At 39.7% G+C, this 27675-nt stretch overlaps 1 protein-coding gene across 2 annotated transcripts in view; it reads left to right on the forward strand.

Annotated features, from left to right (window-relative positions):
* Nucleotides 1–27675, forward strand: part of LOC127660463 (collagen alpha-1(XXI) chain-like) — a 155569-nt gene that overhangs the window by 103133 nt on the left and 24761 nt on the right. For both annotated transcript variants that reach the window (XM_052150713.1, XM_052150714.1), the window contains exons 18-19: nt 25306–25350; nt 25952–26005. In XM_052150713.1, coding sequence (XP_052006673.1) covers nt 25306–25350; nt 25952–26005 — 99 coding nt within the window. The remainder of the gene's footprint in view (nt 1–25305; nt 25351–25951; nt 26006–27675) is intronic.

The raw sequence follows: 27675 nt of genomic DNA on the forward strand, positions 1-27675 counted from the left end.
ACACCCCTCACACAAACTCTTTACCCTCCTCCCGTCTGGCAAGAGGTACCGAAGCATTCGGGCCCTCACGGCCAGACTGTGTAACAGCTTCTTCCCCAAGCCATCAGACTTCTCAATACTCAGAGACTGGTTTGACACACACGTGTCCTGAGTTGCACTTTAATAACTGTCACTTTATAACTGTCTGCTACCTCAATAACTGCTATGTGCATAGAACATTATCTCATAGTATGTTATGTTTACATTTTTAGAAACTGTCATCTTTTTGCACTACTGAGTACTGGTCGGCGCTGCACTGTCTATTGTCCTGTTCATTGTCAGTAATTTGTTGTACTGTCCTGTACTTTTTGCACATGTTTGCACGTGCACTTTATATAGGTATATATAGGTAGTTTATATAGGTATTTTATTTCGTTGTGTAGTCTCATGTGGTCCTATGTTGGTCCTTTGTTGTTTTTATGTAGCACCATGGTCCTGGAGGAACGTTGTCTCGTTTTGCTGTGTACTGTACTAACTGTATATGGTTGAAACGACAATAAAAACCACTTGACTTGACTTGACTTGATGTGATGACAAACAGCAAACAGGAGAAAGTTTTACAATGCAATAGATAGGGCAGAACTTGTTAATGCATTAGCAAATTAACACTAACCTATAACACAATAGCATTAGCCCACACCACAACAGAATTAATATAAACAAAACATTTGCAAAAGCTGCACATTAAAACAAATTCCCAACTTGAGTGCTTTGGATCACTGAGGGAGGTTACCTAATTTGCATTCAATGGTTTACAATCTGTTATTTATCTGAGAAGCATGCTCTCCAACCACATGCAAAATATAGGGCAGCTCATAGCCAAAAATGACAAAGACTATTGATCTGTTAAACATGAAACAAGGATAGAAAAGGAAAGTTTGAATATATTGATTGTTGGCTTGACAAAGTATTGTCTGAATGTCTATAAAAGCCTTTCATTTTGAAGTTTATTTAGGACTGATATAGTTTGAATACTTTCAAATATTTACTGCATTAATGGTTGGATAGATACTGGCTTTCTATCTAATTCTTCCTAAGATATTTGGGATAAATACCTAGATTTTAAGGGTTGTCATGATACCAATATTTGAGTTGTCAGTACAGAAACCAGTAAAATGTCTGAATTCTCCAATTTCAATGCCACATTAAGAATGAGTAATATGCTATTGAACACACTCCTGTAGACTATTTAAAAAGTAATTGTATCATATTATCAATGTAAATAATACATAAAACATGAATGTTTCCTTAAAGTGTTTCTCAATAAAGTTAGCATTGCTTCAAGTTTTTTTTATTATTTTGTTTTTAGTAGTGTCCAATGTGAATTTTGTTCCCCCAAATCCTGTGTTTTCCATTAATTGTTTTCTGAATTCCATGTATTTATTCATTTGATTAGACACTAGTTTGATGATGAAAGTTTAATTCACTAAATTCATAAACATTTAACTAATAAAAATAGACCAATTTATTTTCAAGCAATTAAAGATCCTCACAGCATAATCTAAAACATACCATTGGTCAAAAAATTTGTTTTTGTTAAATTATTAAATAAAGTGCCGCACAACAGAGCATCGCAGTATAAATGAAAACATTGCTAAAAATATATTTCAGAACAACAGTACTCTTGCTTGAGATGTATTGCTTAAATATCATGATAACTATTTAATCGTTATTGTTATTATTATCACAGTTACTATTCCATTTTACTATACCATTGTAATACATTCATGTTGCAATTTCTTTAATTTCACACATCTAGTTGAATCAAGCTTTTATTTTGACGTGAAGTATTTTCAGTACCCGTGTGTTTTTGATGGTAGCTTCACACCTCGTGTTTATGTGTATTTAAAGTCCAAATGCTGCGATTTATTAAATAATTATATAGTCTGCATGTGCTGAAAGCTTCACATTGAATGAGTTACCAGGGGCACAATTGGGATTTTTGGGCCCTCCTGACAACTTAGTACTGTGGACCCCTATCTCATCAAACCCGTTATTTTTTTTCATAAACATTATAATTTTTAAAACATTTAAATATAAGCACGATTGCACATTTTATAAGAGATGCTAAATTTAAATATGAATAGTTTATTAAAATAACTTAAATGTTGCATTTAATTTAAATGACTATACATAATATTAGAATATTTGATCACATCATTTGTGTAAGTTGGGAATGTGCTTGTAATGGAAATGTTGGATTTTTATGCTTAACGTGCTGATTTAAGTTATCACTTGGAACTTTTGAGGGCAAACAAAACCAGATTTTCCCCTTACAATTAGAGAGCATTAGAACAGAACAGATTTTACACAGTTGGGAAACTGATGGCTTGGTCCATAATTCATGGAGGTTATTTTACTCAAATTACCACATGTTTAAAACATGGACGGCTTGTCATTACTACGTTTCCATCCAAGGATTTTTTGCGAAAAATAAAGATCTATTGGCTGGAGTTTGTTTTACAGAGTATTTTCTGTTATGAAATTATGCCTCACAAATTTACCGGACTCGAGCAATCCCACGGCAAAGTTGTTGCTGGGACTCTCTTAGGTGTACATGGACTGTTTGAGTTTAGAGGGATGGACACGGATGGCACTGACGTCATGCGTGGGGTTAATGCGCACATTTTTCTTTTTCTGTTTGTTTGGTTCTGGTGGAAGTTCTGGGTTTGATTGTTGCATTAATGGGGAATGGGGAATTTCCAGTGGTGTGGCGGGAGGTGTGGCGCATAAGCTTCTGCTTTACGCAGATGATATTTTATTATTCGTCACCGACCCCACTAGATCTATGTATTGCCTCCACAGAATTATTAATTCCTTTTCTAAATTCTCAGTAAACAAAGTAAATTGGTCAAAATCCATAGCTTTGGCTCTGACTAGATACTGCCCAGTAACGGCTTTCCAGTCGAGCGACTTCCAGTGGCCCACACAGGGAATTAAGTATTTGGGTATTTTATTTCCAGCAAATTTGTCTGATTTAGTTAATTTTAGTTCAAATTTAAGTACATTTAGTGATGTGGGTAGGTGGACTTCATTACATTTATCGATGATTGGGAAGGTTAATGTTAATAAAATGAACTGTATTCCAAAATTCATCTACCTATTACAGTCTCTCATTATAGATCTTATTTCAAGATATTTGAGAGCATAGCAAAGTCTTTCATTTGGAATGGTAAGTGTCCCAGATTACATTTCAGTAAACTGCATAGGCCGATTGACAAAGAAGGGCTAGGCCTACCTAAGATTTTGTTTTATTATTATGCGTTCGGCCTCAGACATTTGGCTCATTGGTCGGTTCAACCTGAGAGAGCCCCTCCCTTGTTTTAGAAGTAATTGCCCCTATTTTGCCATTGCAAAGCCTCTCTATCAATCTAACTGGAGAAGTTAAATTACACCCTGTTATCTCGCGATTTGCACTCGGGATGGTCAAAATTGTCCAGAGTGTTTAATTTGGATATTTATCTAAATGTTGCCTCGAGCTTATGGCTGAATCCTAAACTACGTATTAATCAGTCCCCTTTTTGCTGGTCAGAGTGGATTGTGAGGGGTGTTACTACACTTGGTGACCTATATGAGAGTAGTGTGTTGAGATTCTTTGAAAATTTGGTTCAACATTTTGGGATCCCCAGATCTCAGTTTTTTGGTATCTACAGCTGTGCCACTTGCTCTGTACTATTTTTGGGAATAGCAAACACCCCCTAAAGCAGCAGATACTATGAGAATGGTGATTACTGCTTTTGGAAAAGGTCATGAGGCATCAGTATATAACTCCCTGTTAATTCAGAATCTGGGGGATGGACCCTCGACCACTCTCAAGAGATTATGGGAGAAATATTTAAATTTGGAATTGGAGGAAGAAGAGTGGACTAGGATTCTAAAAAATTCCAAGACTGCATCTAGAGATGCAAGGGTGCGTCTTATGCAATTTAAGATTTTACATCTGTTCTATTGGACCCTTTCTAGATTGTATAGGCTTGGTCTTAATTAATTTAATTTAATTTAATTTAATTTAATTTAATTTAATTTGACCAATTGTCACACATTATACATACATTTCTGCATATACATGGTGAAATTATTTATTTTTCACATATCCCAGCTAAGCTGGGGTCAGAGTGCAGGGTCAGCCATGATATAGCGCCCCTGGAGCAGATAGGTTCAAGGGCCTTGCTCAAGGGCCCAACAGTGGTGTCTTGGTGGTGTTGGGGCTTGAACCCACGACCTTCTGATCAGTAACCCAGAGCCTTAACCGCTGAGCCACCACTGCCCCACCACTGCCCCTCTTAAAGACACACCCACCTTCTGCCGTTGACAATAAGAGGATGGAGTCATAACCCATGTCTTTTGGGGGGATGTTGAGATCCTGGAGTTTTGGTTGAAGGTTCAGAGACTGGAGTGCGATGTTTTAGCCACTTTGGTGTCATTTTGCCCCAGACTCTGTATTTTGGGCAATGGGGCGGTCATCAACATTGAATATAGACACATAAAGAGTTAGGTCTTATCCAGTGTCATGATTGCCAGGCAGATCATTTTAAGGGGATGGAGGTCAGCTGGAGCACACTAATTTGAGGAGGGGTCATTAAGTTGGCTTGTGAGAGCCAACTTACTGAAATCCTATTTAAACTTATTATTAGTGGTGCTTGCCAAAGGCAAGGCATCACTATTGTTATTCACCATACTTATTAGTGGTGCTTGCAAAGCATCACTATTGTAATCTCACATACTTATTATTAGTGGTGCTTGCAAAGCATCACTATTGTAATCTCACATACTTATTATTAGTGGTGCTTGCAAAGCATCACTATTGTAATCTCACATACTTATTAGTGGTGCTTGCAAAGCATCACTATTGTAATCTCACATACTTATTATTATACTTTTTATTTTTATTTTTATTTTTATTTTTATATCTCTTAACAAAACTTCGGCACCTAACTCGTCCCGCACCGTTTGGCGTAGACCCACAAATGAGGTGTCAAATCGAACGGCCTATTGAGGACACGTGTGCTATGACTTTTATAAGCGATCGGGGGTACGGTATTTGCCCCAGGGGCAAAAAAGCGGCCGAAAAATCCCATACACTTAACATTGAGACAAACTTTGACGCGTCACAGCTCCAAGCGAGGATTTCGTAGAAACGTGTCATTTGCCACATTTGAAGAGGCTGGCAGGCTCTGTAAGAGCATACCTCAATATGGGGTAAAAGTTGCACCCCTGGGGGGCAGGAGCTGCCCAAAAATGCCCCAATTGACTTATAATGGTGTAGGACGGCCCATGAAATGAAAAGGCATAGGGATTTGTATTGAACATAGCTCTGGATCACAGTGTCATAGAGACGAGGGGGTGGGCTCATTTTACTCAGACGACCAATCAGTCTCTCAGGATCATTGTGAAGCTATCAAGCCACGCCCTAGCAACCATTAAGAGCACCTTAGCAACAAGTCCCATAGACTTCTATTGAAACAGATCAAAGGGATATCTCCGGATAGAAGTGTCATAGAAACACAAGGGTGGTCTCGTTTGACTCGGGACAGCAAACAGCCAATCATGCATCAAATCAACACTTCCTAGCCCCTCCCTAGCAACCATTGTCGAGCACCTTAACAACCAAAATCCATAGAGGGATATCTTCCATTCTGAATGTCACAGAGGCATGGGAGTTGGTTTATATCATTCATACTGACAAGCAGCCTTTGGAGATTCATGATTGGCAGCTGCCAAGCCACTCCCTAGCAACTAAACAGAGTACCCTAGCAACCGTTTAGCAGTAACTATATCTCTGCACCAGAAAATCAGAGAGACTTCTGGGTTGATTTATTTCAATCAGGATGGCAAGGACACTTGATTAGTATCACTATGGTAACTGCCTAGCAACCAGATGGGGTTACCCTAGCAACCGAGAAAAAAATCACATATCTCGGAACCAGAAAAGAGTACAGACTTCCGGGTTGATTTATTTCAATCAGGATGGCAAAGATACTTGATTAGTATCACTATGGTAACTGCCTAGCAACCAGATGGGGTTACCCTAGCAACCGAGTAACAAATCACATATCTCTGCATCACAAAAACGTAGAGACTTCCGGGTTGACTTATTTCAATCAGGATGGCAAGGAGACTTGATTAGTATCACTATGGTAACTGCCTAGCAACCAGATGGGGTTACCCTAGCAACCGAGAAACAAATCACATATCTCGGAACCAGAAAAGAGTACAGACTTCCGGGTTGATTTATTTCAATCAGGATGGCAAGGACACTTGATTAGTATCACTATGGTAACTGCCTAGCAACCAGATGGGGTTACCCTAGCAACCGAGTAACAAATCACATATCTCTGCATCAGAAAAACGTAGAGACTTCCGGGTTGACTTAATTCAATCAGGATGGCAAGGAGACTTGATTAGTATCACTATGGTAACTGCCTAGCAACCAGATGGGGTTACCCTAGCAACCGAGTAACAAATCACATATCTCTGCATCAGAAAAACATAGAGACTTCCGGGTTGACTTATTCCAATCAGGATGGCAAGGAGACTTGATTAGTATCACTATGGTAACTGCCTAGCAACCAGATGGGGTTACCCTAGCAACCGAGTAACAAATCACATATCTCTGCATCAGAAAAACGTAGAGACTTCCGGGTTGACTTATTTCAATCAGGATGGCAAGGAGACTTGATTAGTATCACTATGATAACTGCCTAGCAACCAGATGGGGTTACCCTAGCAACCGAGTAACAAATCACATATCTCTGCATCAGAAAAACATAGAGACTTCCGGGTTGACTTATTTCAATCAGGATGGCAAGGAGACTTGATTAGTATCACTATGGTAACTGCCTAGCAACCAGATGGGGTTACCCTAGCAACCGAGTAACAAATCACATATCTCTGCATCAGAAAAACATAGAGACTTCCGGGTTGACTTATTTCAATCAGGATGGCAAGGACACTTGATTAGTATCACTATGCTAACTGCCTAGCAACCAGATGGGGTTACCCTAGCAACCGAGTAACAAATCACATATCTCTGCACCAGAAAACACTACAGACTTCCGGGTTGACTTATTTCACTCAGGATGGAAAGGAGCCATGTATTGTATTACCTTGGTAACTGCATAGCAACCACATGGGCTTACCCTAGCAACCGAGTAACAAATCACATATTTCTGCACCAGAAAATCGTACAGACTTCTGGGTTGATTTATTTATGACCATAATTTTTGTTCTTTTCCAGTTACAACATGCTGTTTGACGAGTTTTGCCACGGCAAGCACCACTCACATTTTCTTCAGGAAATGTACCTGTCTAGTTATTTTTATTTTTATTTTTATATCTCCGTACAAAAGTTCGGCACCTAACTCGTCCCGCACCGTTTGGCGTAGACCCACGAATGAGGTATCAAATCGAAAGGCCTATTGAGGACACGTGTGCTATGACTTTTGTAAGCGATCGGGGGTACGGTATTTGCCCCAGGGGCAAAAAAGCGGCCGCAAAATCCCATAGACTTAACATTGCGAGAAACTTTGACGCATCACAGCTCCGAGCGAGGATTTCGCAGAAACGTGTGATTTGCTACATTTGAAGAGGCTGGCAGGCTCTGTAAGAGCATGCCTCAATATGGGGTAAAAGTTGCACCCCTGGGGGCAGGAGCAGCCCAAAGTTGCCCCCATTGACTTACAATGGTGTAGGACGGACCATGAAATAGGGATTTTGTATTGAACATAGCTCTGGATCACAGTGTCGTAGAGACAAGGGGGTGGGCTCATTTTACTCAGACAACCAATCAGTCTCTCGGGATCATTGTGAAGCTATCAAGCCACGCCCTAACAACAATTTAAAGCACCTTAGCAACAAGTCCCATAGACTTCTAATGAAAGACATCAAAGGGATATCTCCGGATAGAAGCGTCATAGAAACACAAGGGTGGTCTCGTTTGACTCGGGGCAGCAAACAGCCAATCATGAATCACCTCAACACTTCCTAGCCCCTCCCTAGCAACCATTGTCGAGCACCTTAGCAACCAAAATCCATAGAGGCATATCTTCGATTCTGAATGTCACAGAGGCATGGGAGTTGGTTTATATCACTCATACTGACAAGCAGCCTTTGAAGTTTCACGATTGGCAGCTGCCAAGCCACTCCCTAGCAACTAAACAGAGTACCCTAGCAACCGTTTAGCTACTAACTATATCTCTGCACCAGAAAATCAGAGAGACTTCTGGGTTGATTTATTCCAATCAGGATGGCAAGGACACTTCATAAGTATCACTATGGTAACTGCCTATCAACCAGATGGGGTTACCCTAGCAACAGAGTAACAAATCACATATCTCTGCATCAGAAAAACGTACAGACTTCCGGGTTGACTTATTTCACTCAGGATGGAAAGGAGCCATGTATTGTATTACCTTGGTAACTGCATAGCAACCACACGGGCTTACCCTAGCAACCGAGTAACAAATCACATATTTCTGCACCAGAAAATCGTACAGAATTCTGGGTTGATTTATTTACTGACCGTGATTTTTGTTCTTTTCGAGTTACAGCATGCTGTTTGACGAGTTTTGCCACGGCAAGCACCACTCACATTTTCTTCAGGAAATGTACCCATCTAGTTTTTATTTTTATTTTTATTTTTATATCTCCGTACAAAAGTTCGGCACCTAACTCGTCCCGCACCGTTTGGCGTAGACCCACGAATGAGGTATCAAATCGAACGGCCTATTGAGGACACGTGTGCTATGACTTTTGTAAGCGGATCGGGGTACGGTATTTGCCCCAGGGGCAAAAAAGCGGCCGCAAAATCCCATAGACTTAACATTGCGAGAAACTTTGACGCATCACAGCTCCGAGCGAGGATTTCGCAGAAACGTGTGATTTGCTACATTTGAAGAGGCTGGCAGGCTCTGTAAGAGCATGCCTCAATATGGGGTAAAAGTTGCACCCCTGGGGGCAGGAGCAGCCCAAAGTTGCCCCCATTGACTTACAATGGTGTAGGACGGACCATGAAATAGGGATTTTGTATTGAACATAGCTCTGGATCACAGTGTCGTAGAGACAAGGGGGTGGGCTCATTTTACTCAGACGACCAATCAGTCTCTCGGGATCATTGTGAAGCTATCAAGCCACGCCCTAACAACAATTTAAAGCACCTTAGCAACAAGTCCCATAGACTTCTAATGAAAGACATCAAAGGGATATCTCCGGATAGAAGCGTCATAGAAACACAAGGGTGGTCTCGTTTGACTCGGGGCAGCAAACAGCCAATCATGAATCACCTCAACACTTCCTAGCCCCTCCCTAGCAACCATTGTCGAGCACCTTAGCAACCAAAATCCATAGAGGCATATCTTCGATTCTGAATGTCACAGAGGCATGGGAGTTGGTTTATATCACTCATACTGACAAGCAGCCTTTGAAGTTTCACGATTGGCAGCTGCCAAGCCACTCCCTAGCAACTAAACAGAGTACCCTAGCAACCGTTTAGCTACAACTATATCTCTGCACCAGAAAATCAGAGAGACTTCTGGGTTGATTTATTCCAATCAGGATGGCAAGGACACTTCATAAGTATCACTACGGTAACTGCCTATCAACCACATGGGGTTACCCTAGCAACAGAGTAACAAATCACATATCTCTGCATCAGAAAAATGTAGAGACTTCCGGGTTGACTTATTTCGCTCGGGATGGAAAGGAGCCGCGTATTGTATTACCTTGGTAACTGCATAGCAACCACACGGGCTTACCCTAGCAACCGAGTAACAAATCACATATTTCTGCACCAGAAAATCGTACAGAATTCCGGGTTGATTTATTTACGACCGTGATTTTTGTTCTTTTCGAGTTACAGCATGCTGTTTGACGAGTTTCGCCACGGCAAGCACCACTCACATTTTCTTCAGGAAATGTACCCATCTAGTTTTTATTTTTATTTTTATATCTCCGTACAAAACTTCGGCACCTAACTCGTCCCGCACCGTTTGGTGTAGACCCACGAATGAGGTGTCAAATCGAACGGCCTATTGAGGACACGTGTGCTATGACTTTTATAAGCGATCGGGGGTACGGTATTTGCCCCAGGGGCAAAAAAGCGGCCGAAAAATCCCATAGACTTAACATTGCGACAAACTTTGACGCGTCACAGCTCCGATCGAGGATTTCACAGAAACGTGTGATTTGCCACATTTGAAGAGGCTGGCAGGCTCTGTAAGAGCATACCTCAATATGGGGTAAAAGTTGCACCCCTGGGGGGCAAGAGCTGCCCAAAAATGCCCCAATTGACTTACAATGGTGTAGGACGGCTCATGAAATGAAATGGCATAGGGATTTTGTATTAAACATAGCTCTGGATCACAGTGTTATAGAGACGAGGGGCCGGGCTCATTTTACTCAGACGACCAATCAGTCTCTCAGGATCATTGTTAAGCTATCAAGCCACGCCCTAGCAACCATTTAGAGCACCTTAACAACAAGTCCCATAGACTTCTATTGAAACAGATCAAAGGGATATCTCCGGATAGAAGTGTCATAGAAACACAAGGGTGGTCTCGTTTCACTCGGGACAGCAAACAGCCAATCATGAATCACCTCAACACTTCCTAGCCCCTCCCTAGCAACCATTGTCGAGCACCTTAGCAACCAAAATCCATAGAGGGATATCTTCCATTCTGAATGTCACAGAGGCATGGGAGTTGGTTTATATCATTTATACTGACAAGCAGCCTTTGGAGTTTCATGATTGGCATCTGCCAAGCCACTCCCTAGCAACTAAACAGAGTACCCTAGCAACCGTTTAGCAATAACTATATCTCTGCACCAGAAAATCAGAGACTTCTGGGTTGATTTATTTCAATCAGGATGGCAAGGACTCTTGATAAGTATCACTATGGTAACTGCCTAGCAACCACATGGGGTTACACTAGCAACAGAGTAACAAATCACATATCTCTGCATCACAAAAATGTAGAGACTTCTGGGTTGGTTTATTTCAATCAGGCTGGCAAGGAGACTTGATTAGTATCACTATGGTAACTGCCTAGCAACCACATGGGGTTACCCTAGCAACCGAGTAACAAATCACATATCTCTGCATCAGAAAAACGTAGAGACTTCTGGGATGGTTTATTTCAATCAGGATGGCAAGGAGACTTCATTAGTATCACTATGGTAACTGCCTAGCAACCAGATGGGGTTACCCTAGTAACCGACTAACAAATCACATATCTCTGCATCACAAAAACGTAGAGACTTCCGGGTTGACTTATTTCAATCAGGATGGCAAGGAGACTTCATTAGTATCACTATGGTAACTGCCTAGCAACCAGATGGGGTTACCCTAGCAACCGAGCAACAAATCACATATCTCTGCACCAGAAAACACTACAGACTTCTGGGTTGACTTATTTCACTCAGGATGGAAAGGAGCCATGTATTGTATTACCTTGGTAACTGCATAGCAACCACATGGGCTTACCCTAGCAACCGAGTAACAAATCACATATTTCTGCACCAGAAAATCGTACAGACTTCTGGGTTGACTTATTTCAATCAGGATGGCAAAGAGACTTGATTGGTATCACTATGGTAACTGCCTAGCAACCAGATGGGGTTACCCTAGCAACCGAGTAACAAATCACATATCTCTGCATCACAAAAACATAGAGACTTCCGGGTTGACTTATTTCAATCAGGATGGCACGGAGACTTCATTGGTATCACTATGGTAACTGCCTAGCAACCAGATGGGGTTACCCTAGCAACCGACTAGCAAATGACACATCTCTGCATCACAAAAACGTAGAGACTTCCGGCTTGACTTATTTCAATCAGGATGGCAAGGAGACTTCATTAGTATCACTATGGTAACTGCCTAGCAACCAGATGGGGTTACCCTAGCAACCGACTAAAAAATCACATATCTCTGCATCAGAAAAACGTAGAGACTTCTGGGTTGGTTTATTTCAATCAGGATGGCAAAGACACTTGATTAGAATCACTATGGTAACTGCCTAGCAACAAGGAGGGGTTACCCTAGCAACCAAGTAACAAATCACATATCTCTGCATCACAAAAACGTAGAGACTTCCGGGTTGACTTATTTCAATCAGGATGGCAAGGAGACTTCATTAGTATCACTATGGTAACTGCCTAACAACCAGATGGGGTTACCCTAGCAACCGAGTAACAAATAACATATCTCTGCATCAGGAAAAATGTAGAGACTTCCGGGTTGACTTATTTCAATCAGGATGGCAAGGACACTTGATTAGTATCACTATGGTAACTGCCTAGCAACCAGATGGGGTTACCCTAGCAACCGAGTAACAAATCACATATCTCTGCATCACAAAAACATAGAGACTTCCGGGTTGACTTATTTCAATCAGGATGGCACGGAGACTTCATTAGTATCACTATGGTAACTGCCTAGCAACCAGATGGGGTTACCCTAGCAACCGACTAACAAATCACATATCTCTGCATCACAAAAACGTAGACACTTCCGGGTTGACTTATTTCAATCAGGATGGCAAAGAGACTTGATTTGTATCACTATGGTAACTGCCTAGCAACCAGATGGGGTTACCCTAGCAACCGAGTAACAAATCACATATCTCTGCATCAGAAAAACATAGAGACTTCTAGGTTGACTTATTTCAATCAGGATGGCAAGGACACTTGATTATAATCACTATGGTAACTGCCTAGCAACCAGATGGGGTTACCCTAGCAACCGTGTAACAAATCACATATCTCTGCATCAGAAAAACGTAGAGACTTCTGGGTTACTTTATTTCAATCAGGATGACAAAGACACTTAATTATAATCACTATGGCAACTGCCTAGCAACAAGGAGCGGTTACCCTAGCAACCAAGTAACAAATCACATATCTCTGGATCAGAACATCATAGACACTTCCGGGTTGACTGATTTTACTCAGGATAACAAGGAGACTTGATAAATATCACTATGGTAACTGCCTATCAACCAGATGGGGGTACCCTAGCAACCGAGTAAAAAAACACATATCTCAACAGTTATAAAATGCTATTTGACGAGTTTTGCCATGGCAAGCACCACTCACATTTTCTTCAGGAAATGTACCTATCTAGTTATTATTATAATAATAATTATTCTTCCACACAAAAGTTCGGCGCGTAACTTGTCCCGCAGCTTTTGTCACACACCCCTGAGTGAGGCGTCAAATTATGCGGCCTATTGAGGAGACGTGTGCAATGACTTTTATAAGCTGATCGGGTACGGTATTTGCCCAAGGGGCAAAAAAGCGGCCGGAAAAATCCCATAGACTTAACATTGCGACAAACTTTGACGAGTCACAGCTCCGAGCGAGAATTTCGCAGAAACGTGTGATTTGCCACACTTGAAGAGGCTGGCAGGCTCTGTAAGAGCATACCTCAATATGGGGTAAAAGTTGCACCTCTGGGGGGCAGGAGCTGCCCAAAGTTGCCCCATTGACTTACAATGGTGTAGGACGGCCCATGAAATGACATTGCATAGGGATATTGTATTGAACATAGCTCTGGATCACAGTGTCATAGAGACAAGGGGGCGGGCTCATTTCACTCAGATGACCAGTCAGTCTCTCAGGATCATTGTGAAGCTATCAAGCCACGCCCTAGCAACAATTTAATGCACCTTAGCAACAAGTCCTATAGACTTCTAATGAAAGACATCAAAGGGATATCTCCGGATAGAAGTGTCATAGAAACACAAGGGTGGTCTCGTTTTACTCGGGACAACAAACAGCCAATCATGAATCACCTCAACACTTCCTAGCCCCTCGCTAGCAACCATTGTCGAGCACCTTATCAACCAAAATCCATAGAGGGATATCTTCCATTCTGAATGTCACAGAGGCATGGGAGTTGGTTTATATCATTCATACTGACAAGCAGCCTTTGGAGTTTCATGATTGGCAGCTGCCAAGCCACTGCCTAGCAACTAAACAGAGTACCCTAGCAACCGTTTAGCAATAACTATATCTCTGCACCAGAAAATCAGAGAGACTTCTGGGTTGATTTATTTCAATCAGGATGGCAAGGAGACTTGATAAGTATCACTATAGTAACTGCCTAGCAACCACATGGGGTTACCCTAGCAACAGAGTAACAAATCACATATCTCTGCATCAGAAAAATGTAGAGACTTCCGGGTTGACTTATTTCAATCAGGATGGCAAGGACACTTCATTAGTATCACTATGGTAACTGCCTAGCAACCAGATGGGGTTACCCTAGCAACCGAGTAACAAATCACATATCTCTACATCAGAAAAACGTAGAGACTTCCGGGTTGACTTATTTCAATCAGGATGGCAAGGAGACTTGATTAGTATCACTATGGTAACTGCCTAGCAACCAGATGGGGTTACCCTAGCAACCGAGTAACAAATCACATATCTCTGCATCACAAAAATGTAGAGACTTCCGGGTTGACTTATTTCAATCAGGATGGCAAGGAGAATTGATTAGTATCACTATGGTATCTGCCTAGCAACCAGATTGGGTTACCCTAGCAACCGAGTAACAAATCACATATCTTTGCACCAGAAAACAGTAGAGACTTCAAGGTTGACTTATTTCACTCAGGATGGCAAGGAGACTTGATTACTATAACTATGTTAACTGCCTAGCAACCAGATGGGGTTACCCTAGCAACCGAGTAACAAATCACATATTTCTGCACCAGAAAATCGTACAGACTTCTGGGTTGGTTTATTTCAATCAGGATGGCAAAGACACTTGATTAGAATCACTATGGTAACTGCCTAGCAACAAGGAGGGGTTACCATAGCAACCAAATAACAAATCACATATCTCTGGATCAGAACATCGTAGAGACTTCCTGGTTGACTGATTTTACTCAGGATAGCAAGGAGACTTGATAAATATCACTATGGTAACTGCCTAGCAACCAGATGGGGGTACCCTAGCAACCGAGTAAAAAAAAACATATCTCAGCAGTTATAAAATGCTATTTGACGAGTTTTGCCACGGCAAGCACCACTCACATTTTCTTCAGGAAATGTACATTCTGGTTATTATTCTTCTTCTTGCTGAAAAATTTTACAACTCTAACTCCTCCTAGAGCTTTAACTCCACAAACTCCAAACTCGGCTCAGACACTCAAACTGTTCTGACTTGGTATGCTATATCTTTTCTAACTGATAGGACTTACGGTTTTCCTAAAAATGATGATCAAACTGTGTTAGCATGAAAAAACTCCCATTGACTTAACATTGCGGAATGTTCAGAAATTTAAATCCCAACTGACATTTTCACATACACAGACAAAAAGGGCCTGTCAGCCCTGAATCTCTCCCTCTCTCTCTCCCTCAGAGGATTTCTTTTATCAAGCAGCCAAAAAGTAATGACCTAAAATCTTCATAGCCACATGCGAAAAACGTGCTAGCATCATGCTAACACATGCTAGCATCGCCTAGCGAAGTGCTAAAACATGCTAAAAACGTGCTAGCATCATGCTAACACATGCTAGCATCGCCTAGCGAAGTGCAAAAAAATGCTAAGAACGTGCTAGCATCATGGTAACACATGCTAGCATCGCCTAGCGAAGTGCTAAAACATGCTAAAAACGTGTGTGTGTGTGTGTCTCTATAATTTTCAACCACTGGGATGTTGTTGGGGCCAGGGTGGGGGTGGGGTTTGGGAGGGGTCATAGTGGAGGTTAACATTGGTTCTGTGTATATTCTATGTTTGTTTTAACTTTTTCACATAGTTTGTTTTGTAACACAGCCAACCTGTGTAACTATCAGTGACTTGCACAGACCTTAGCAGGGACAGGGGCGGAAGGATAAAAAAGGGCACAGATAGTCATTGGTATGAGTAGTGATTAAAAATACTTAACTAATTTATTTGCTTTTTGAGTATTTAACCATTTTCTTGTATATACATTATATACTGTACATAATTGTTTCCTTCATCACAAATAATAGCCTATTCTGTGGTAATGCAAGTGTTAATTTATTTTCAGACATGGTCTGTGATAACCCCCATATTTTTGACATGTGTCATTGTAAAACTATGGTGTTTTTTAAAGTACTGTGGAGTACCATGAAAGTATCATGAAATATGAACATGATCAGTCATTCAGTACCATTGCATTACACCGGTAACGTGGTGTGCTGTGCAAAGGCACGATGACATAGTTGATCACCCCACACTCGCGCTATGTTCCGCGAATGCTACAAGTTCCTTGAATAATGTATAACATGCGAGGGCAGCAGGTGGAGTTTCTGGTGCCCCCCAGGGTAAGATTGTGCCCATTAAGGGAGTTGGTGCCATATGCAGACTGCGTATTATGTGTATAAGGAGCAGCAGTACTGTGGTAGCCTAATGGTATTTTTCTGAAATTGATAAGTCTAATGGCTTATTAGTTTAATCAATAACAAACTGGCTTTGGCTGAACTCGATTCCTCCTTCAGTTTATGCCAGTATTCTAATTCTAAGTAACAGACTAATTTAATTTATATCACTGAAAGCGACGTGAACGTTCCCATTATGATTAATAAATCTGTCTACACTATTGGTACGCGATGTCAGAAATGCTTTTGCAATCGAGTATTATTCTTTTGATGAACTTACAACACTATACGTGGAGGGAACTTTTTATCTGACCTGTTACTCAGGTTACAGCACTTTGATGCTCCTTGGCGAATTCTAAAATGTGTTTTTTTGCTTCCTTGAAGGGCACTGCTGCGGGAAGGGATGCCACTCGAAAGCTCGATCAAAACGAAAGTGAGAAAATTTATCTTTTCTCGGAGGGCCCTTCCACAAGACTGTTAGTGAAGGGTACATTCATACAGTAATGCCATGTTTCTTTCAGAGTATCCACTTCAAGGGTTCTGCAGTTTGTAGTGAGTATAGGGCATAGGGAGGATCACTTGTAATTTGGAATCCGCCCCCGATCTGCTATAGTGCACTCTCTTAAATGCACCTCCGCTTAATTTTCTTTAATGCACCCGCGATTTACAAAGAAATCTCATTAAACACATTATTAATGTTATTGTGAGATTGTTACGAGATTTTAATTTGGTTTTATATAACTATTTTAGTTTATCTAAAAGGGCACCTTTTTGGGGGCTTGCACCCCTGCTGCCCCGTTCTGTGCAAGTCAGTGATAGATATCATATTATATGATATTATATTTAAGCAATATCACACGAGCAAGAGTGCGATATGGCCCTACATCAGCACTGCTGTGATTCGGCTGCAGAACGAATCAGCAGTGCTGATATAGGGCCATATAGCACGATTGCGAGTGTGATATTGCTTATATACAACAGTTCAATGAACAAGTCAATTGAAAAGAAAAATAGGAAAAACCAAGTGTGGTCATAAAAATGCATTTGTGCATGGAAGTGGATCAGAATCTGCCATTGCTGGTTCAAAACAAATGATGCGTCCAAATCTCCGTTAGTAATTAAAAAATGTCTCTTCAGAAATAGTATCACGGCTTGCGCTGTTTCGAACAAGTCATTGGATAAACAAGGATGGATTGATGGGTGTGTGCGTGTCTATGTGTCTTTGTGTGTGTCTGTTTGTGTGTGTGTGTGTGTTAGAGAGAGAGAGAGAGAGAGAGAGAGAGAGAGAGAGAGAGAGAGACGGAGCGTGTGTGATCACTTGTTGCCACTCCCAAGCTGATATGCTGTCAGCGTTCTGAAGGTCAGCTTTCTCAGCGGAAAATAGCGTCCAAGCGGGGGTATTTCGCCCTATTTTGCCCAAGAGTCGATCAATATAGAAACAGCGATGTCCTCTGCCATTTTTAAATGGTGTGTATCCAATGTGGAAACTCTAAGTTCTGTAATCAAAGAGTCCGTTGTGTCTCTCAGCTGCAATGAGCCTTAATCCTGAAATTGTTCATTTAAAGCCATTTAAAACAATATCCTAGCTTAAGTAATGTAGTGGTAATACGAGTGATAACAGAGCGCTGTTCTGTGTAAACAATGACTAACGGATTCATTTTACGTCACCAACTGGCTCATATTACACACAAAAATGATCTTTTGCCACCACCTGCTGGCAAACATGTCATTTCAAAAATAAAGACTAACTCTTAACAGAGATATACTGGTCTTACACTTTAGTTTAGAACCGCATGAACACAAGCGGAGTGATTCACACACACACACACACACACACACACACAGTGAAGCGTCCGAGTGCTGATGCTGTCAGACCATCAGTGCTCACGGAATGTCTCTCATCCAATCAGATTCGAGGACCGGAATTAACTGTTGTATGTTATATTAAATTTGTCGTAAAACTGGAGCACTTTGTGTTCATTATAAAATGAATACGCTTATACCTCATTTATATTTTCGGGGGAGTTTGCCATGAGCCTCTATAGATGGTTCGCACATCAGAGTGCTTGAGAAGTAGTATATCTTCACATGCTCTTAAGAGAGCTGAGGTGAGGTCTGCGGTGGGGTTTCATGAGATGCTCGGAGTTCAACTGAATGAGACACAAATGCGTGCACTCATAAGACAGCATGCAGGGAATGACGAGGCTGAATCCAGCTTCTTAATCATCTGCTTTTTATTCAGGGTCTTGGTGCTTCGACACTACACAACTCTATCACTGGAGAGTGAAATGTTAATATTTACTTGCCAGTGGCTAATAACAGACATATTTTACAAAATGTACTCTCATATGTGAGTGATTTACTCGCAATGTAGAGGGGTGTATTTTTAACAAAAACTATTGCGAAAAACTAAAAACAAAAAAGTAAAAAACTAAATTAATGGTGAAAATGAATGGTCCCATGTAATTAATCTCCCAGGCCTGATTTTAGACTCTTGGTATATTCTGTTAAAAACAACCAACCGATTAGATAAGAAGTGACATCTGATTGACATGTTAAACAATCAATCATAGTTTGCTTATTGCATTTGAAGATAAAGTGTCGTGTTTATTGTCTTAGACAGATGAAATGATTTGTGTTCACTGAAACCTATTCTGAAATGAAATGGCAAGGAAACTAAAACTTGTAACTTCCCAAAGATACAAAACAAATAAAAACTATTTTATTATAAACTAAACTAGAGACATCTTCAAAACTATAACCTTGGACCATGCAGCACAATCTAAACTGAATTTACAAAACATGATAGCCAAGTTTAGTTCTAACCTCTTGTATTGTTCTTTTCTAAGATCATTGTCAATGACGTTCGAATTTATGTCCTCAAATCTAAGAAAAATACTTCATTTTGCGACAAGTTTCCATGTTCTTTTACTGGTCCCTCCAGAGCAAAACCAGACCTAACATCTGCTTCTGCTTTTAATGAAAAATGCACCAAAAAGCTATTTCAAGGTGGCTTTGTTGGATGTAAAGTCTTTGTTTACAATTGAGTTTATTCACAAACCACTGAACCAACCGTCACATTCGTATTGTGAAAATATAATAACAAATAATTTATGTATTTATAACATACTGTATATTCCCTGTGTGGATCATGTTCAAGGCCCTGATCAAGTGCCTGCCAATATCAATTAAAAGCATCAACATATGCGGTTCTGACCTCTAAACACTGAACTTGGCAACAGCTGCGTAAAATGTTTATGCATTGATTCTTGTTTGGCTCCAGTCTTCAGGTGGCACTGCAACTCCTGGCACATGAAATCCAGACAGCTGTTTCTCACTTTCTCACAGACCTACAGCACTGAATGTATAGTATACAGAGAGAGAGACATGTCCATAATCAGAATAACACTTGTGTTAAAAACAAAAGATAGAGCACAATGTGGTACTGTTCATTACAAGATTACTTAAATGATATTTGGTAAATTGCCTCTTTGGAACACGCTGACATGTGGTTTGTGCCAAGATATGGCTTTCTGCAAAAAAGAAAATAACTTTTGGGTCAATGACAAATAAGAGTGTCAAAAAGAAGATGAGGTGTATTCAGGTCATTGGCTGGACATTATGAACTGCACTTAGCGGCCAATTTAGGTGCTTTAGCCCCTGTTGTTTTTGCTCTTGAACATAACTATAGTGGACATAAATAGTCTCCTGACAGTGTTTGGAGTCTCTAGGCTCTACAGCTCCACCACCAGTTCAAAAAATCAGATTTCTTTTGCTTATTTTGTCCAAAAAATTAAATAATGTTTTATCATTATTTTATCATTTTTTCTATTTTTTTTCCTTCACGGTGCAATTCACACAAAAAATTTCTCAGGTTATCTTTAGACAAAGCTGCATTGAAACGACTGAAAATAATTTTTATTTTCTCCTTTATGAAAAGTTACACCAATGCCAAGTTAACAATGTTTATTTAAAACAGAATGGAAGGCTGTATCTTGGCAATGGTTTGGATCTATTGAAACAAAACTTGGTATGCTTCTTTAGGACCGTGATCTAGGGGTAAACAGCAAGTTTGGTGATAGTGCCTACTTTAAGACTGGATGAAATTAGTACAGGAGGTCGTGCCAATTGAAAAGACATTTCTTCAAACATTTGAAATGGTGTAAATTCATATTCAAATTCAAAATGGAGGGGGGTTAATATGACAGACCCAGACAGATACAGGTTGAATGTTTATATGCTGTTGGTCCTGCATGTGCCACCAAAACAGGGCCGACCCACCAAGGCATGGATTCTACAAAACTTCTGAAGGTGTCCTGTGGTATCTAGCGCCTAGATATTAGCAGCAGATCCTTCAAGTCCTTTAAATTGTGAAGTGGAGCCACTGTGGATCGGACTTTTTGGTCCAGCACATCCCACAGATGTTCAGTTGCAATGAACTCTTCATCTTGTTCCTCAAACCATTCCCAAACAATATGTGCGGTGTGGCAGGGCTGTGTGAGTGTGTCCTGCTGAAAGAGGCCACTGCCATCAGGGAATACTATTGCCATGAAGGGGTGTGCCTGGTCTGCAATGTTGTTTAGGTAGTTGGCACATGTCAAATTCTCATCCACAAGAATGCCCAGAGCATCACACTCCATCCACCGGCTTGTCATCTTCACACAGTTCATCCTGATGCCATCACTTCACCTGGTAAACGGCACACATGTCCATCCACATAATATAAAAGAAAACAGGACTCTTCGGACCAGGCGACCTTTGTCCACTGCTCCAAGGTCCAGTTCTGATGATTGAATGCCCATTGTTGGTGATTTCGATGGTCATCGTGGGCACTCTAACCGGTCTGCAGTTGCGCAACCCCATATGCAGCAAGGTGCGATGCACTGGGTGTTGTGACACATTCCTCCCGTAACCATCATTAAAATTTTCTGTTACTTGTGCTACAGTAGACATTGTGTCGGTTGAGACCAGACTGAATAGCCTTTGTTGCCCTCTTACATCGATGAGCATTTGGCGCTCAACACCCTGTCGCCGGTTTGTGTTTTGTCCCTCCTCGGACCACTGTCATTAGGTACTCACCACTGCTGACCGGGAGCACCCCACAAGCCTTGCAGTTTCAAAGATGCTCTGACCCAGTCATCAGGCCATAACAATTTGGCCCTTGTCAAAGCCGCTTTATTCCTGCCCATTTCCCCTGCATTAAACACATTGACTACGAGAACTGATTGTTCACTTACCAACTAGTCTACCCGGACCTTGACATGCAGCCTTTTTAGGATATGATCAACATTATTCGCTGGGACTGTGAGCTCAGAAGGGTATTTGTTTAAACCCTACTTGGGATGACTCATAAATTGTTGCAGTTTTGGAGTGCATGTCAAATCTCATTTGTATGTCCTTTGAGTCCTATTGGAGTCAAATAGCCCTATATATATATATACGGACACAAGAATGAGCGTTGTATCACTGACCATTTTATTGGCAATTTAATTACTTGTTCCTGTATGCACTTGCGATTACACACATGGAGTAGACACGCTATTGTCAGACCAGATTTAAATAATTTAGTGGCTGCTGACTGATCCAAGATTGCATGCTGTTCATTTCATGTTTAAAGGCTCTTTGATACTGATTGGGAATATCAGCCCCGAGGTAAAACCGCGGACTACACCACAGGCATCAGATGATAAAACTTATTGTTAGAACAACCCAATCACAGAGCTGCGGATATTTACATGTTTTGCACTGATACCAAAATAGAAAACAGAGCTTGAACTGCTGGAAAAGTTTGAAGTGCAGGAAATGTTTTCTGCAGATTATATGGATGCACACATCTATCATAAAGAGGAAACACTTAAAGAGGAAGTTTGCTTGACCACAGAGATACTTTAATATGATGAAATGAAAAATCTTGGCGGGGAAGCGATGTTTTGCAGTTAATCTTTACTTTCCAAAGATCTACAATGTTACGCTTTCTAAAATCATCAAAAAACAGCCATCAATCTGTGCAGTGGCCTGTTTTTTGAGGATTGTGATATATATATACTGTTTTCTTTTTTAAAGAATAAATCTCTTGAGATAAGAGAGTTTTTAATGGTGCTTTTTAATGGCCTGTGCAAAACTGAAAACCATGTTGCTCTTTGTGGTTGCTAGGGCAGTGCTAGGTGGTTGCAAGGGTGTTCTGGGTGATTCTTAGGTAGTTGCTTACCGGCTCAAATCAAAAAGCCCGCACTATGATATTCTGGCCTCTAGAAATTGCTTAAGTCCCTCTTTTAATGTAAATACATGGGATTCTTTCACCTGTTAAATCTAGGGCTGGGTATCGAAACAGCTTTCCAGATTTGATTCGATTTTGATTCACAAGCTCTCTTTCTCTTTATTTTCAGCAATAATTGCTCATAAAATGTGATCTCATCTTCATTAAAGTGACAAGTATAGACATACAACAATGTGCTTAATCTAACAACACACAAACAATTATAATCTTTCATGTCTTTATTGAACACATCCCATTAAAAACTCTCAGTGCTATTGAAAAATGAACTTAAAAAAAAAATCTAATTAATGTCAGGAGTTGTCAAACCTGGCATCCAATTAATGAAACAAGATTGGAGGTGTGGGTTAGAGCTACTTTGACTTATAAAAGGCACTCAAACATTTTGAGTTTGCTATTCACAAGAAACATCAGCTGACGTGGACCATGCCTTGCAAAAAAAGAGATTTTAGAAGACCTACGACCAATAATTGTTGCTTTGCATAAAGCTGGGAAGGGTTGTAAAGTTATCTTGAAGAGCTTAGATATTCATCTGTCCACAGATAGGCAAACTAAATGGAGATGTTTTACTGTGGCTACTCTCTCTCGATGTGCCCATTCAGTCAAGATGACTCAAAGGACACACCACAGAATGCTCAATGAGGTAAAAAAGAACCCTAAAGTGACAGCTAAAGACTTGAAGGAATTATTGGAAATGTTTAACATCTCTGTTCATGAGTCTACTTTATGGAAAACATTAAACAGGCATGGTGCCTATGTCAGGACACCACGAAGGAAGCCACTGCTTTCCAACAAAAGTTTACCAAAGACCACCTTGACAATCCACAACGCTACTGAGAAAAGTTTTTGTTGATTGAAAACATCATGCAAACGGTGATGTACGGTGGAGGGAGCATCATGATTTGGGGCTGTTTGCTGCTTCGGGGCCTGGACCGCTTGCCATCATCGAAGGAAATATGAATTCCCATGTTTATCAAGATATCCTACAGGATAATGTCAGGGTTGCTGTGTGCCAGCTGAAGCTCAGTTGAAGTTGAGTGATGCAGCAGGACAATGACCCTAAACATAGAAAGAAATCCACCTTTTGGAGTGACCCAGTCAGAGCCCAGACATTAACCCAATAGAGATGCTGTGGAATGACCTCGAGAGAGCCGCTCACCCCAGACATCCTTAGAACATGGCTGAGCTGAAGAATGGTCCAAAATTCCTTCTGAATGTTGTTCAGGTCTAATCCGCAGCTACTAGAAATGCTTGGTGGAAGTTTTTGCTGCCAAAAGAGGATTGGCCTGTTATTAAACCCTCGGGTTCACTTACTTTTTCCACAGCACTGTGAATATATAATGGAACATGTTCAATAAAGACATGAAAGTTTATACATTGTTAGCTTAAGCACAATGTGTTTGTCTACACTTTGATGAGAAAACCAGCTCCCAATTCCAAAGGGTTCACATACTTTTCTTGCCACTGTACAAAGGATGTGAATGGAGCCAATTCTTTGGTTTAACATTACAGAAGTGTAAAGGCAGAAATACTACTTTAAGAATCAATATATGGATAGTTCAAATGGAGATTACAATTATCGATTTTCAAAGTTTGATCAAAGTTTTATTACAAACGGTAAAGTGACAAAATGTAATACTTTGGGTTAAGTGTTTATTTACATTTTTTTAAACTCAAAGTTTATTCAGTTTAATATAATGTATTATAATTTAATGTTGAGCCATTTAATCATTAAATGCCGAGCCATCAAACTCATCTGCAAGAGGTTGTTATACAACTAGCAGAAATGTTTATTATTATAAGTAGTTATGAAGGGCGTAGATGTCTTAAAGCAGAGTGTTTCAAGAATCATGCAAAACACATTATGCACTCACACAGTATAATTTTCCCAACTTCTTTGTTGATCTCCCTCAAGGAAATACTATTAGCCAAATGAGGCTGTTACATAATTGACAGTAAAAGAAAATAAATCTGTACACAATGAAAACTATTCAAGAATAGACGGTAGTAGCCTACTAGTTCATGCTTGGAATTACCAACACAAAGGTTATAGCTCCCAGTTCTTCAACAAATATCACAGTATTTTGGTCTCTTATTTTTTGTGAATTACCCCTACAGCTGTTTATTTTTAATACAAATTTCACTGTTAAATATTTGCACTTTAATTCTAATAACAGGAATGGCATAAATTGCAGTATATTAAGATTTAAAACTTTATCCTCCTACAAATTGTGTAGGTTTGCTGTTGTATCTCCGGTGAAGCTGGTCCCTATATTATAGTGGTATGAGAATTTAACAACATCCTGTTAAAACTATTACTCTCTCTCTGGCTGACAAAGCCTCTGGATGCCCACAGGGATGCATTTCATATGTGATTAATCCAGACATCCCATGCATGTTAGCTTCATCAGAGGCCCAGGAAACCATCTGCTGTCCTTGCAGTACACTGTGTTCACCATGTACCACGGATCTAATGGCACAATTAGCATCTCCTCGTTCAATGAGAGGATTTTAAAATGTACTTGTTTGTGTAATAGTGCTGTCTCTAGTGGCAAACCTGTTAAAGCATTTTATAAGTCTCATTTCTCTAATGTGCACATTGTTAAACAAGAGTTTGGCAAGTTTGTTTTTGTTATTTTCAGGGCATGCCAGGTATACCTGGAAATGATGGCCTGGGAGGAATTAAGGTGATAGTTTCCTTATTCTTATGTGGCCAGTTCAGTTGTTTAAGATTCAAATAATAATTTTGAGAAAGTTATTTATTAGATTTAAAGTCATACTTTGAGATGATAAATCATAATTATGTTTTTTATCTCAAAATTTTGAATTTAGGTATCTCGTAATTATGATTTTTTTTATGTCATAATTCTGATTTACCATCTCATAATGTTACATTTGTATCTCATAATCATAAATTTGTATCTCATAAATGTGATTGTATCTCAGAGTTATGACTTACTATATCATATAATTGACGTTTTATCTAATTATGACATTCTATCTATATAATTTTCACTTTCTATCTCATAATTATGATTTGTAATCTCATAATTTACTTACTATCTCAATTTTGACTGACTTTGAAATTAATTATTTTGTTGCATAAATATGCTAATATGATTTAGTATCTCATAATTATGACTTACCAAAGCACTTTTTTCATGTGGCAGAAATTAGCTTCCATACAAAAATCACTCTAGTATCAAAAATGAATCCTTTCTAGACTCTGGACAACAGAATGGCTACACCAAACATATTGAAAATGTACATGTGTTGTTTTCTTTAAAGGGTGAAGATGGTTTGCCAGGACCAAAAGGAGCCAAAGGTATACCTGGAGACCCTGTGAGTAAATCTTAATATTTTAAAGGGTTGGAAAGGATGAGGGATTAGTGACATCAGATGAAAAGAAAAAAGTTTCAGAGGCAAAGCAAGTTAATACATTTTCATGAAAGATTACAGAGACAAACATAAATTGGCTGGGTTTCCCGAAGCAGTAAGTAGAATGTTAGTAACACTTAAGAAGTACTTAATCTCTATGGTGCGCTTCTTAAAAGCATTTTTATCTGAGTAGTACTTAAAAACATTCAAATATACAACAAGTGTCTTGAACCCTTTGCAAGTCTATTACTGTGTAAGTGCAACTTAAACTTATCTTTCTCACATATTTCACTGTTTATAAGAGACAAAAGACATTTCATAAATTATATTCATATAGTTTGATCATTGAAAAGTTATTGAACACTGTTTCAGAGAATAAAATCTGATGAAAAAAATCGCATTGAAATCAGTAGGCCTGAATTAACATGACACTTGACATTATAGTACATTATGCTTATCAAAGAAAGCCAATAAAACATTATATTGGCTTTCTTTGATAAGCATAATGTACTATAATGTCAATGGCCCTGCAGTTTAAAATGTAAATAATAAGGCCTAAATAAATAATTAAAATATGGTTAACAAAGGAGATTAGAGTGCTTAAGTTGCAACATTTTCGAGAAACCCAGCCCTGGTTTCATAGGCTTAGTTCACACTGCTAGGAAAATACGAAATACGATTGCAAGTTCTACGGGCCAGATCTTTTTTTTCTGTTCAGACAGCAGTCACTTTTGCAAGCACGTCCATATTAGAGCTGTCAACAGGGCTGAAAAACTAAATACAAATTTGTATTTTAAATATTACCAAAATTCAGATTTTTTTAATCGATGATGTTTCCTTAGTCCACAAGAATAATCCAAAAAGCACCGTTTTATATTATTGCAAAGAACTTTCCTGGCTTTAAGAAAAAAGTGTATTCTATTTTAAACTAAATTGCACAAAATAAAAGTAATAAAAAACATTTTATTTTTATTTTCTTTTGCGTCCAACCACAAAATTTTCAAATTGTTTTTTTATGTAAATGTGCTAAATAGATGTCTTTGATTGTTTCGGCACGTTTCATAGTTTATTCAGCATCTTCTGCAGGAGTGCTGTGTTTTTTGATGCCATGTCAAGATAAAAGGAAATTCAACATTCAAAAACAAGTCTGAAGACACATACGCTTTGTTAAACTGCATTTGTTGCACTGCATCTAGTCTGCTTTAGAGCAAGAATATGATCGGTCTGAAGTCATCGTCAGATTCGCACACATCCAAAATTCGAAGGCACAGTTTTAGCATTCGAAGTGCTTTTTATCTTAAATTTGACGAATGATTAAATTCCAAATTTTAATTTGACAGCCTTATTCTTGTAACGGTTCACCATGCGTGAGAGTATAGCAACAGATGTTTTGACATATATTGTGTTTTCATGAGGGTAGTATGCAAATTTGAACACAATGCCGGTATTATGACATCCCGTACAGGAAGCCTATTACCCTGTATTTTAACTGACAGTGAAACAGCCCATACTGAAGTGCTCATAATGCTCAAGCGTCCCATATTCACATGAGACATTCAATACCTATCTCGCCTTTAGCGCCACTCAATGGACATTTGAACCATGTGATATTTGGAAAAATGTCACAAACAGTC

The sequence above is a fragment of the Xyrauchen texanus genome, chromosome 20 (genome assembly GCF_025860055.1).
Source record: "Xyrauchen texanus isolate HMW12.3.18 chromosome 20, RBS_HiC_50CHRs, whole genome shotgun sequence".
Taxonomy (NCBI): domain Eukaryota; kingdom Metazoa; phylum Chordata; class Actinopteri; order Cypriniformes; family Catostomidae; genus Xyrauchen; species Xyrauchen texanus.